The sequence below is a fragment of the Dendrobium catenatum genome, unplaced genomic scaffold (genome assembly GCF_001605985.2).
Source record: "Dendrobium catenatum unplaced genomic scaffold, ASM160598v2 fragScaff_scaffold_1443, whole genome shotgun sequence".
In the NCBI taxonomy this organism is placed as follows: domain Eukaryota; kingdom Viridiplantae; phylum Streptophyta; class Magnoliopsida; order Asparagales; family Orchidaceae; genus Dendrobium; species Dendrobium catenatum.
This window is the reverse complement of record NW_021319905.1, coordinates 12,529-27,531: the sequence shown is the minus strand read 5'-3', so window position 1 is coordinate 27,531 and position 15,003 is coordinate 12,529. Positions and strand designations below refer to the sequence as shown.

General features: G+C 34.6%; 1 protein-coding gene across 1 annotated transcript; it reads left to right on the top strand.

The window, feature by feature from the left end:
- Positions 1–7,816: 7,816 nt before the first annotated feature.
- On the top strand, positions 7,817–14,724 carry LOC110101413 (7-hydroxymethyl chlorophyll a reductase, chloroplastic). Its single transcript, XM_020829297.2, has 7 exons — positions 7,817–7,974; positions 8,062–8,158; positions 8,232–8,316; positions 13,125–13,233; positions 14,162–14,246; positions 14,346–14,387; positions 14,575–14,724. The coding sequence occupies exons 1-7, from the start codon at positions 7,908–7,910 to the stop codon at positions 14,669–14,671; spliced, it is 582 nt and encodes a 193-aa protein (XP_020684956.1). The 5' UTR covers positions 7,817–7,907; the 3' UTR covers positions 14,672–14,724.
- Positions 14,725–15,003: the final 279 nt, after the last annotated feature.

Here is a 15,003-nt window from a genome sequence, read left to right as displayed (position 1 = left end):
AAAAATATTATGTATAATTAAAAATAACTAAATCATCCAACTTGAATTATGTTGATAATATCCCCATCAATTTTACCATCACTCTAAACATATATTATTATACCATTGACAGTAATTAAATTTGAAATTAATAAGTAATTTGTATTTAACACGTACGCATATTAATTTTTATTTTCAAATAAATTAGCCGCTTAAATCCTGAATTATATTGTCAAACAGCTTCAACGGGATTTAACAATCATATTGTCAAACAATTTTCAATATTTAACAAGTTAAAACTTACCAAAATTAGATTTAAAATATTTAGTACATCCTACTAAAGTTAAATCCTAATTGTTACCAAATTGGCCCTAAGGGACAATTTGGATGCAATATTAAACAGGATTTATGTCAAATCCTATCAAATGGGATTTGAACGCCCACTAAATCTCACAGCTGAATAAATCCTCCATCTCCCCTTTGATTGTAAATCTTGGATTTAGTAAACCCTAAAATTTCGGGATTTATGGGATTTGGCAGAAGAAGCGCGCGAAATGGAGAAAGATAGTTATTGCCACAGCGAGTGAGCTCCTAGTTGCTTCTGATTAAAATGGCGTGACTTCTGAGTTCTGACATAAAGGGAAAGTCATTGAAGGAGCGAAGTCTTACATCAACGAAGGAACCGAATAAGCAACTTATGCAAAACTCTACTTCATGCGAAGCAACAAAGTTGAACTACAATGACGAAATACATAAGATGAAAAAGCAAACCCTATACGCCTATGACCTATGGGAAGAAATTGACCTAATTTAACTTAATTAATAAAATTTAAAGTATTAATAATTAAGTAAATTAATTAAATAAATAGTAGAATAATTAATTCATACATTAATGATCTATTTTAGATTACGAATAATTAATAGTGTAATTAATAATTAAAATTTAATATAATTAGCTTAATTAATATAATTTATTAATTATATAATTAATAGTGTAAGTAATTATTAAATAATTAATGAGTAGTATAATACTTAAATGATTAATGAAATAATTAATATTATAATTTATGATTAAAACCAACTAAACAACACTTAAATAATTAATTAAATTATTAGTAGGATTATTATTTAAATAGCTAGTTATTTCAAAAAAATAATTAACTAAGGAAATATCAATATAATTGAATATATTATTATACAATTGATAGTAATTAAAATAAAAATTAATAAGTACTTTACATAAATTAAATTTAAAACACATTAAATTTAATTTTTAAATGAACTAGCTATCATAAATTCTTGATTACATATAGGATTTAACAACTATTTTGCCAAACATTTTTCAGGATTTAACATGTCAGTATTTATTAAATCTAGATTTATAGGATTTAATAAACCTTGCTAAAGTTAAAGCCTACTTGTTGCCAAACATGCCCTAAATATTTTGATGAGTTTTCTGGTTATTAGGAGTCTTGGATCAAGTCACCAACAAACAACAAATATTCTAAAAAGCTCTCTTATAACAATCACAAGATATTAGGGTCGTGATCAACAAATCGTAATCAAAATCTGGCTTTATAGCTAAATTTCATGAATATATTATATTGATGTCAAGCCAATATATAAACTTGCAATTATTCTTCCACTACTATTGTACATCATAATACTTTTTTTTCTATTATCTAGCATCATGACCATTGATGTCTAACCACCTTAATATATGTTGTATATGTCCATGTCCATATATTGGGTTATATACACTGATGTAAAACTACGGTAAGCACACAATGAAATGTGAACAAGCTTCTAGCACTAATTCTCTTTTCCTCCCTATTTTCTAATTGCTTTGGTGTTTACTTGTTTTAGGTTCATATCGTCAATAGTGAAGCAGGAGAAGCAGTTCTACATGGTATCATAGATGTACTAGTGCCCTACAGCACGACAGTGAGTTATGTGTTTCTTCTTCCTGTTTTCTTTGCATTTCTTCTCCATGTAAAATTCCTCTTAGTCATCTACCTCATCTCAATTTCCACTAGTTATTAAAATGGTTGATATTTCAATTTCATCTCAACTAAAATTTCTTATGACTAGCATGAAATATGTGCTCAATATTCAGCTAACAGCTGAAAACTACCCATTGTGGAAATCTCAATTTCTAAAATTATTTACAACAAACATTTTTTAGGTGTTCTTTATGGATTAGCTCCAAAGCCACCTAAACTTCTCTCCTTTTCTACCTTAATTAGTTCCAACCCTGAATATTACACATGGTTACATATTGATCAAAACCTTATGCTGGCTTTATATTCCATAACTTATCGTACTTTTTCTGCCATATGTTTTGAATCTTGATTCATGCTATCAATTTTGACAGTCTACTGAGCGTTGTCTGCAATCAATGAATCTCTTTCGCATTCTTCAGTTGAAGAACAAATTGCACCATATATCTATGAAAGAAAAATATATGATGTAGTATCTATCCAAGATTAAACACAAGGTCGATGCAATTGGTTCCTTTGGCTCCACATTACCGCTCGACGACATTTATATTATACACACTGAATGGCTTGCCAAGTTCTTATCAGGCATTTAAAACTACAATTTAGACAAATTTGAACCCAATTAGTTTAGATGATTTTATGCTCTTCTTTGTATTGAATAGCTCAACTAAGCAGTCAAATTAGTTTTTGAACTTTCAGTGTCATCTGAGCCAATACAAGCATTTATTGTTCAACGTAGTAGAACTCACGGTCGTGGCTTCAATGGTCTTTTTTCTTCTTGACCTCCTCGCAGATGAACCAATTTCAGTCGTGGTTTTGTTTCTTCAATTTCTTTTGTAGAATGTTAAATCTGTTGCAAGATAGGCCACTCTTCGTTCAAGTGTTGGCACAGTGGAAACTTTTTTTATTAGCTACCTCTTTCCGGACTACTAAGTCGACCTTGTGTCTCCTTCTTCCAAATGGTTGTTGCACACAGGACCTACATCACATTTAACTATTGATTCTAATCAAATGTACAATGCCAAATCATACAAAACATCTCAGCAAGTCAAGATTGGCAATGGAGAGCTCTTACCCATTACTCATACTAGTAAATGTTTATTACCAACTCCCAACCATAAACTTCAACTCTCATCTCTTCATCTTGTTCCAAACTTAACTCAAAATCTTCTTTCAGTAAACCGCCTCACAGTTGATAACTCATGCTCTTTTGTATTTGATTTGCATGGTTACCATATCAAGGATCGGATGACCAACCAAACTCTCCTCCAAGGTCCATCTCGTCAATGACTCCACCTAATTAGTACTTATCCAGCTTGCCTCACATCCCTCTCAGCCTTTTTTACAACACATTCCTCTACTCAACCATGACATCATCGTCTTAATTAGTTGCTCGTCTCATCTGGTTCTTCTCAAATTACCGAAACATGCCAGCTCTCCTTTTTTGTCTATGTCTATAACTTATCATTGTAACACTTGTGCTCTTTCTAAGAGTCACAAGCTACCCTTTTCTTCTTCATCTTCTAGATCGAGTCATGATTTAGAAATGATACATTGTGATGTATGGGGTCCTTCCCCCATTTTATCTTTACATGGTTTTAAAAACTACATGTTGTTTATTGATGATTTCTCTCATTTTTCTTTGGGTTATCCATTAAAAGCTAAATATGATGTTGCGCAAACATTTTTTCAATTTAAATTATTGGTTGAAAAAAAATTCAATCAAAATATGAAATGCTTGCATTCAGATGGCGGTGGTGAATATTCTTTTAAAAGTTTCAATCCTTTCTTTCCAAATGTGGCATTCTTCATTAGATCACTTGCTCATATACACCATAACAAAATGGTATTGCTGAATGCAAACACCGTCATATCCTTGAAATAATTTGTACCCTGCTTCTTGAAGCACATATGCCTCATCATTTTTTGGTACATGTTATTCTTACAGAAGTCTATTTAATAAATTGAATACCTCCTATGTCCAAAAAACTCTCCTCTCCATTTAAATTACTTTCTCACAAGACTCCAAACTACTCATTTCTCAAGTCATTTAGTTTTCTTTGCTACCCCTTACTTCCTCCCATTTGTCTGACCAAATTTCATTTGAGATATTTGCCATGTGTTTTTTATTGGATATGCCTCTACTACAAAAGAATATCAATGTTTTCACATCGATTCAGGTAAAATATTCACATATCATCATATCAATTTTCTTGAAGATATTTTCCACTTTTTGCATAACTCTTTCCAATAACAAATTCATTCTCAACAACAATATTCTTTCATCTACACTCCACCATCATTGCTTGTTCCTCTATTTACTCAGCAAGCCTCTTCTCAATCTACTTCTCCCAATACATGCAATTGTCCCCTTACCTCCTCCACCAGATACTACCAATGCACCTGCTACACCTATTTATCCTTCATCTATTTTCCATTATTCTCCTCCACCATCAAATAATTATACCAACTCCACCTCCATTACAATCTATTGATCACCTAGTTGTTACAAAGACTTTAGACTGGGACACTTAAACTAAAGCATTTTGTCAGTATGAACACTTTAATTATTCCTTCAGATCCTACTTGTTATACAAAGGCTGTTAAACACTTAGTTTGGCGTTAAGCAATGTATAATGAGTTTGCTGCCCTCCAACAACAAGGCACTTGGAAATTGGTCCCTCCTTGCCCGACACATAATGTTTTGGGATGTAAATGGATTTTTAAAACTAAACATAATTCCAATGGAATTATTACGAGATATAAAGGCTCACTTGGTCGCACAAGGTTTCAATCGATAGTATAGTTTGGATTACCTTCATACCTTTAGTCCGGTGGCTAAACTTAAGACTATTCATATTTTACTTGTGGTTGCTAGTACTTTAAATGGAAGGTCCTTCAACTTGATGAATCAAACGCTTTTCATCATGGCAATCTTACTGATACAATGTACATGTATCAAACTACTGACTTCAAAGATTCTTTATAGCTAGACTATGTTTGCTTATTACAAAAGTCTATATATTATTTAAAACAATCATCGAGATAATAGTTTGAAACTTTTTTCATCATACCTTCTTCAATATAAGTTCATTCATAGCACAACCGACCCATCTTTATTAATTTATCACAATCATTCGACAATTATCTACATTATAGTTTATGTAGACGGCCTTCTACTCATTGAAAATGATGATCAAACAATTCAACAACTTCTCTCGGCTCTCACTCACATATTTCATATGAAAAATCTTGGTAGCATCTCCTATTTCCTTGGGATGCAAGTGTTACATAGTCCAAACAGTTCCCATCTATCTCAATCAAAACATGCAGTTGATTTACTTTACAAGGCCGATATGGCTGATGTAAGCCAATATCTACTCTTATTGCTTCAAAGTCAACATCTACTTCATCCCAATTTCTCGTACCTGCTCAAGCCGATTTGTTTAAACATATTATTGGATGTTTTGAATATTTAACACTTACCCGACCACACATTGCTTACACAATTAGCAAATTATGTCAACCTATGCATCAACCTCAATCAAAGATGATTTCAAGCTTTTTAAGTGTCTTCTTCAATACGTAAAAGGTACAATTATTTTTGGCCTACCAATTACTGCAACTAATTTTTCATCTTTATGCATACTCTGATTCCGACTGGGTTGTTGATTCCACTGATCGGAAATCTATGATTGATTATTGTGCTTTCTTGGAACAAAAAAAAAAGTTGCTAGATCCTCCACTGAAGCGGAATACTGCGCTCTTGCAATGGCTGCTACGAATATTATTTGCCTTAGAAGGATGTTGAAAGAATTTCAAATTGATTCTTCACCTACTACTATCTTATTTTGTGATAATATGTCTTCCATTGCTCTAGCTAATAATCCAATTTTTCATGCCAGAACTGAACATATTGAAATAGATTTTTATTTTGTTCATGAGTGCATCAAGAACATTCTATTACAAGCGTCTCATATACATTACAAATTAGTTACCTGATTTATTAACCAAAGCATTGCATTTTCAGGAGCTTCGCAGCAAGCTCACCATTTTGGACCCAAATGCTAGCTTGAGGGGAAGTGATAAGCATGCCAACATATCAACTTGCAATTATTCTTCCACTACTCATGTACTTCATATTACTTTATCTCTGATCTAGCATCACAACCATTGATGTCTAACCACCTTAATCTATATTGTATATGTCACTGTCCATATATTGTGTTATATACACTAATATAAAGCTATAGTAAACACACAACGAAATGTGAACAAGCTTCTAACACCAATTCTCTTCTCCTCCCTAATTTCTGTTTGCTTTGGTGTTTGCTTGTTTCAGGTTCAGATCATCTATGGTGAAGCAGATGAAGCAGTTCTATAGTTGGCATCCAAAATTTCCAATAAGCAATAGATTTTCCCAACCCTTTCTTACAATACCATCACATTTACCCTAATCGTCCTCTCACCTTCCCTATATAGAGCAATTGCACACTAGTGAAAGAGGCATAGATTGATCTCTAAGCACTTAACGAAAAAATACACCGTGGGAACCTCCAAATCATTAATCATACCGTTCAAACTTAAATCGATTGAAAAGCGAATAGATAGATATGGTCATAAAACCTATGGAAGCAAAGACCAGACAAATGTTTTTAAATGCCATTTAAAAGAATATATATAGGATGCCAAATGAATTTATAAATGGATTATTGATAGAATCAACTCCGTGGGATGAAAAACTCAAAGAATCGATGAATTTGGAGATAGGGAAAGAGCAAACGAGAGATAGGGTGGGTCAAAGGAACAATTATTAGGTCCAGACACCGGACGTAGCTCTACATCCAGAGGCCAATAACATGTCGCCACGTGCTCTTACTCTTTACCGCGCGGCCTGACGACCCAACCCGGACCAGAACCCGATATTGCTATGTTCGCGTATTGCTAGGCATTGCTCGGTATTGCTAGGTATTGCTTGACAATAACGAGAAATACCGCTCTATCAAGACCAATACCTAACAATACCGAGCAATACCGATCAATACATAGCAATATCGAGCAATACTTAGCAAAACCGGGGTATTGCTCGGTATTGGTCTTCACAGAATGATATTTCTAGTTATTGTCGAGGAATATCGAGCAATACATAACAATACCCCCGTCTGCACAAATCAACCAATACATAGCAATCCCGGGTCCGGTCTGGGTCGAGTCGTCGGGCCGCGCGGTAAAGAGTAAGGGCACGTGACACCATTTTACTGGAGTCCGAACGTAGAGCTACGTTAGGACACCAGACCAAATAAAAATTCGGGTCAAAGGGGTTGTGTGTGAGTATCAAAGAATAGAGAGAGAAGATAGTACCTCAACTAGTTAGTGGTGGCGCCAGATGATTTCTCGCACGTTAGTATGGAGAAAAAATTATAGGCTTGGTGAAAATAGCAAAATTATTGCCAGGAAGAAATAAAGAGCGATGGCATTCTTGTGTGTGTGGGGGATTTACATACATACCACTTTATTTCATGCTATTTATATATATAATACCTAAAATTTTAATATTACATGCCTACCTTCCAAGAACAAATATGAATACATGAAATGAAATATTAAAGTTTATAGGATGATAAGATTGATAATAATAAAATATAAAAATGATATATTTAATATTAAAATTTATATGAATAATAAGAATCGAATATACCACTTTATGCCTCATATATTTTTATTGCTAAATTTGTTTTTATCAAATGAAGAGACTATATATATATATATATATATATATTTTCTACAAGAGAAAAAAAGAAAGGAAAACAAAATCATTTCTAACCAGTGGGCCACACTGTTTGTTTCGTCTTCCACGCTTCTTATAGGCTTATATGTGAGTGATGGGGGATTACAGCCATCCGTTTGCTCAAAGCTCACTCCCCTCCCATGGCCGCCATCATTTCTGCCGCCTCTTTCGTCCTAGCCTCTGCCTCTTCCCCTTCTTCTTCGGAAGGTACGTGTCTATGTGCTACCGAAACCTCTATTCTTTAATTTAATCACTTTATAGCCTTATCACTAGTTTCTCTTTCCCATTACGCAGAGAATGCTTCCAAATCCGTCAAGCTACGGGATGATTGGAGGAATCGTTCGAAGCCGATTCGCCCTGGTGGGGTTTATCCTGCCAAGGAGCACTGCAGGTCACGACCTTTTTGTAGTTTTGATCTCCTAGAAAGGTTTGGGGTTACTCATCACTAGTGTTTGCTGATGCAGCCGCTGTGGGCTTTGTGATACCTATTACATAGCACACGTCAGGGACGCGTGCGCTTTCTTAGGAGCCGGCATGTCGAGGATTGAGGTGAGGTGTTATTGCTCTTTTATTTATTTATTTTGGTGTCCCAGAAGTTGTTGTCAGGATTATAGCCGATTAGGGTCTGTGGACCTCAGATTCAATGTCTCAAAAGAGTCACTTTATTTGACTGTTGAAATAGTTTGGAGATCATGACGAAGAGAGGATGAGTGGATCATTTTCTTGTATTTTCCCGAGTAAATCTGGTTATGCTTGGAGCACTAGGATCTAGGTGTTTATTTCTTGCTCGCTGTTTTATTGGTGGCAAAAGTTCCCCTGAAAATTTTACATGGGGGGGGGGGGGGGGGGGTTGGGGGGGGGGGGGGGGGGGTGGTATTTATATTGGTTCTGGATTATACAACTAGAGAAGGCCTCTGGATCATAAAGGACTTGGATGCTTTTCCCATATAACAGCTTCGGCTTCTCCATCTCCTTCATTTAATAGATTAGCAAAAAACCAGAGGCATGCCTACCCACTAGCTACTATGGAGGCGCTAGGTGGAGGTGGTCGCATGGCGCCAACTTATCAGCTAATATGTGGAGGTTGATACATGCAGCCTGACCACTACATTTTCAAAGATGTTTCCCTAACTTGAAACTAGGACCTCCAAAATACACATGTATTTACTAAACTTGATTTACAAAAAACCATATGTGGGATGCCATCATGATGGTTTTAGAGCATTGGAAAACTGTCAAAAGTTGGTTAGACTATGTATACTTTTCCATAGCTTCATTGATAATTTCCATTAATATAGCCTTTTCACCATCAACCGTTTTCAGTCCCATTATTAGAGATTATATGGTCTTAACTCTTAAGAGCATAGTTAACACGACTAAAAAAGAATTATCTTTGAAAATAATTTTATTCACTTGTTTTCTTTAAAGTTTTTTTTTCCTATAAACATTTATCTCTTTTTATAAAAGCAAGCTTGGCCTTTAAAGATTGTTGCAATTCTTCGAAGTTCGAACCTTTGTAAAGTTAATTAAAGTAGTGAAAATCTTTTGATGACTGAATGTATAATTTCTTTGTTTGTGAACTTCCTCATACTTGCTAACTATTTTTGCTTTAAGCAAGCATATTTATGTTGTGACAACTGTTATAGCTTCTCAAGCATCAAATTGAGACAATGGACTTTACATCTAGTTCAATAAATATGTTTAATTTTCTTCATTAACTTCCTCCTTGCATCCTTATATGCACTTGCATTATTTGTTACCACTTGAACAACTATGTTTGTTTCAACTTCGTTAAGAAGGTACGCCTTTAACAAAGATTGATGCATCAACTTATTTAAAGCAAAAATCTCTTAATAATTTTTAATGAAGAATGTCAGACTATTATTTCATATTGAAGAACTCATATCTTCTTCACTTCATCAACCATCTTTAATATTGTTCATCTAATTTCTATGTTCGAAGTTCATATATGCAAGCAAAATTTATTTGTTTTCTTAGTTTCCAACAAATAAAGCTTATTAATTCATGATGGACTCCTTACCATGTTGAATGGAATTTCATTTAATAAATGCATCTTGCAATGTCTAAACATGCTTTTGTTTTGATGTTCTTTTGTTGAAGATGGATAAGACATTGCTTGAGAATTTTTTGTTCTTGTCTTCATCCAAATTTATAACAAAACAATTCATTAATTTCTGAATTTCTCTATTTGAATAAAGAAATAAGATTCCATTACCATTATCAAAATTAGAACCTGTCTTGTTGATGATCAAAATAATAACTAATTTCAGTTATTTTCTCCATATTTTTTTGAGCTATTTTTTGAGGTTGAATAACTTTTCAAATATATTGCAGATTCTTTTTTAACATAATGCGACACCTTTTCACATGCTCAAGCAATAAGGCTTGTTCACACCTAGTGATCTCTTAATTTTTTTTTGAAGTTATCGATAATCTTTGTCATAAAAGTTATATTTAAATAGACATAATTGTTGACAAAGGCAATCCATACGTCTAGAATATTCATTAACCCTGACAAGATTCTAGAAGATCCAGCCTTTCGTCTTGATTGCAATAACCATTATCATATGCTCTAATCACTTGCGTGATGCCACATTACCACTTCATGTATGGACTGATGGCCATATCTGAAAGATTTGTTGAAACATCATAATGTCTACCTGTCATGAATCACCTTCATTCGTGTGAATTATTATTACTCGCCAGTTAGCTGATTGTTTAATGCCCGCTATCTAGTGCTTGATTGCTCCATAGTCTGCATGTGGCCCACTACATTGATCATTGCCAAATTCAATTGCCCCTCCCTTCACGATTTGCTCCAAATTGCCTTAAGTTGGCCAACATCTATAAGTACTCCATACTTGAGCTTTCATATAGGGATAACACACGAGGCTAGTAGGAAACCAGGATGAAATGAGATGATTTAAATCCTACGAAAAGTTTTCTAGATTTTAAACTAAGTGTAAGAGCATAGCACTAGAGATACTTGTAATTTCATTCTTTTTCACTTAATGAAATCCTTGTCCCCTCGCCTTATAATATATGTTGGTTGTTGTTGGAACAACTTAAAAATTTGGTGTACGCTATCTTTTCTTTCTTGTTTGCTCTCCTATCCTCCCTACCTTTTGGATGGTTGAAATTCTTTCTATTAGCTTGACTAGTCGCGACAATTCATATCCTCATAGGGAGAATCTAGTATACTTTGCGCATGATGAGGTAGTCTTGGAGGACTTGTTGTTTGCACCTTGTTAGGGTATTCTTTATTCTTGCTAGTATGATTAATGTGATTATTGTACATCCCATTGACTGAGATTGGTGATTGAGTAGACGAGGAGGGCGACTTAGGTCCCCTTTGTGAGCTCCTTGTTTTGAATGTGCTTAGAACTTCTTATCGCAAGTAGTCATGGGATTTTTTACCACCATAAACTTAGAACTTCTCATAGGGCTCCAACATCTCCTTTTTCACCTCAGCATGTAGGCTTGTTGGGTTCAAGCTCCTCTTGGCAGATGTTGGGAGGCCCTACCAAATCTTCATCAACTTTTGAGAGTTGATTAAATAGCTGTCTCTTAAACTCATAAAATGTTCTAATTCTCCCACTTGGTTCTTAAAGAATCATTGCAAAGCATAATTTTTTAATGTTATGAATACACGTCGCAATGTCATTATATATTATATGAAGGGCCACTAAGTGAGATGCTCCATTGGTTTGGTGAATTGTGGCAAGAATGCAACTGAGGAATCTTGAACTTTGCAAGAAGTTTCTCCATTATCTTTGCAATTAAGACATGCTGGCACTACAACCCCTTGAGGCAAACTCTTCTAGGTATCCTATCCACCTCAATCTTTGGGATATTTTCCTGCCCATCTTTTGCCACAACAATTGGTTGCAAAGAAGTAGAGGAGACTCTCTTTAGCGCTCCTCAACCTGAAAGGTGGAAGGTGGGTGAGGAGATTATGAAGAGTTGATTCCAGTTGGAGACATTTGCTTGGGTCATTGCGAACCGTGCTTTTGTAACATTTACCAATTCTCTCTTGATGTCCATGAGGGGTCTAATTACGAGTTTTTGTGGAGTTTTTCTCATAATATTCGATTACTCTTTTCATTTGAGCAGCTATCTCAATGAAAGCACCAAATGTTGATAGATTGAACACCTTAAAGAGTTATGTAATATGACTGCAAATTCTTTGAGAAGTGGAGATGGTAACGAAGAGAGGAGAGAGAGAGAGAGCATGTCTGTCTCTTCTTGCTAAAAATAAATTTCACAAGTCTCCTTTTGACTCCTCATATGATTAGGAGTTAAAATATGAAGCCTTGTAGAACCCTCTCTATCTTGACCTTGCATGAGATCATCAAGTTATTCTCTTTGCATAATGCGACATAATGATAGAATTATGTGCATTTGAAAGTCTTTTGATGCCGCCAATCCTCCAACATAACTTATAAGCATGGATTGACTAAATGATACATGAACATAGCACATGACTGCGTAATATATATTGCCTCTCTAAATCACACACACACAAAACAATCATAAATATCATGTTTTGACTTTTAAAAATTAATTATTTGTCATAGACATTGTGATAGGTCTATTGTTGCACTTCGTCAAATCCCCATCACTAGAAAGTACTCTATAAAGTTGATGCAACTTCAGCATTACGAAGGTGGTGCCGTGGTGGAGTGTTTGTTGAAGTAGGGAGATCTTCATGTATCACAATCTGTTGGAGAGGCCTTTTTTTTTTTGCAAATGGGTTAGCTTGTAAACGTTTGCTAACCATAATGTGTTATGTAATATAATTGTGCTAATACTTCGAGTGGTGGAGATTGTAATGAAGAGACAATAAGAGAGGGGAGATAGAGAGATTAGGATCGGCATGTGGGCTCATTTGGATGGCATTAGATGCATTTGAGTAGATGACCAAATCTATGGACCATAGGAGCAAAAAGAAGTTGAAATTATTCTGGTAAAATGAACAGTGCATTCCCCATTATTTAGGTGTTTATTTCACAATAACAGTTATTGTGAACAATGTTCTCATATATTGACAACATTTTTCCATTAATCATTTAATTCTACCAATTTTCTCTTTATTTGACCCATTTTTAGTGCATTCTAATGCTCTAATTGCAGCATTCAATTTGATTCAAGAATAGCAAGTTTGCTATGATCCGGTGTTTTGTATGTTAAGTTAAAATACAGGACTGGTTTAAATTGATGATATTAGGTTGTGCTGAAGTTTACCTTCTACAATTTTGAATTTTGGATGTTTGTTATTAATAATTATGCATTTTATTCTGCGGTGTATTATTGTTACAAAATCAAATTTGTATTAGGCTTTAGAACCTGCAGTGCATGGAAGAGGACGGGGAAGTAGCTCAGATGAAATGTACTTCGGTGTACACGAGGAGTTGCTATATGCTAGAAAAATAAAGCCCGTTGAAGGTATTCATGCACACATTTTTCATGTTTACTGAGAAAGCTGAACGCTATTCTTTTTTCAGCATTGCTTATGGGGATGCATTTATCATTTTGTGAACTTATTTTTGTTTATTGCACAGCCTCTCTCTCTCTCTCTTCTTTGAGTCTGTCCTCAGTATAATTAGTTTGTACTTGCAGTTTAGCTTGCAAGCCTACTAGCCTTAGTCATGTTGTAATATGTGGGCTGCTATTCCTTAAGAATGCCATTTGTCTTATATTAGCCTATATCCTTTTTGCAACATCAATAATTTGAAAAGTTCATCATCCAAGCTTCTGGTGAGTTTTTTATTTGTTTGTCTGATCTGCTTAATTGTGCTTACGAAAGAGAGATTTATCATGCCATGAGTTGTATGGATGGTCTTTCTGGAGTATCAACTGTGTGCTTTTGTGCTGGACAAACCAGTCACTGAAACGTTAGGCATGATCTCCTATGGTTATAGAATGCAACGCAGCGCTTCAAAATCATTCTATTTCCATGTAGAAAGGTGGGAAACATTTCATTTGGGCTTTAGGAAGGATGACTATACAGTTTTTTGTGATTGTTTCCTCTGTGTTTACAGTTTTACCTTTGACTGATTTCTACTTTGTAATGGTTCAGAAATGACGCGATAGAAAATGACTTTTTTTTACTTGTAAGTTACAGAACATATTGTGCTATCTTGCTAGAGCAGTGCATGTGAAGGTTGTCGCCCTTGCAACTCATGTAACGGTTTTTTATAAGCAGCTGTTGCAATTCACCTTATATTCATTTTATAAGCAGCTGTTGCAATTCACCTTATATTCATTCTACTGATATCGACAGAGCTGTTAAACACAACAAATTTTCAAACCTTAAACAAATATGCTAATAAAGAAGCAGTTTTGCTGAAAATATTTATTTTCGGTTATCTAGGAGCTCAATGGACGGGTATTGTGACAACCATTGCAGTAGAAATGCTAAAAGCAAATTTGGTTGAAGCGGTTGTTTGTGTACAAAGGTGAACTTGTAATTTAAAATCTATCAGGTACTTGGTAGTCTAGCTGGATTTTTTTACTATGTTTATTATAAGTGTCAATTTTTTCATTATGCAATGCAGTGACCCTGAGGATAGGCTTAGCCCAAGGCCTATTTTAGCCAGGTACTTTTTGAGTCCCCAAGGGTTACTGTTTCTGTCTTAATACATTTTAACATTACTATTTACCCTTGAATTTAATTCCATGGTTATAGATGCTTGCTACCCGCCAGTGTTTTTTGTTTGATTTAGTGATTCAAGTGTACTTTGTTTGATTTAATGATCATGAATTAATGAAGCTCATCTGGCACAGGACACCTGATGAAGTTTTTGCTGCAAAAGGTGTTAAGCCAACCCTATCTCCCAACCTGGATACCCTTGCCGTCATTGAGGTGATAATTTCTCTTTGAGTTAATACCTTTTGTTTTTTATGTTCTTCTAAAGCATCTTTTCTAGTGTTTTGTTATAGCCTTCTGTAATTTAGTGGCCTAATGCATGTCTGTCGCCTAACCTTCATAACAACTGTTGTCTGTTGAAGTTCAATCAGATTTTCCTTTCAGTAAATGTTTTTTTTTTTGTCTCAAATATTACATAATTGCATTTGCATGATTTGTTGCATTTATCAAGTTCAATGTGGTATTATGGAAGTTACCTTTTTAACCTTTGGAATTTTGAAAAATACGAAGGTATGGCTTTAAGATGCAAATATCATTCTTGCACAGTGTATCCTTGAATCATATTT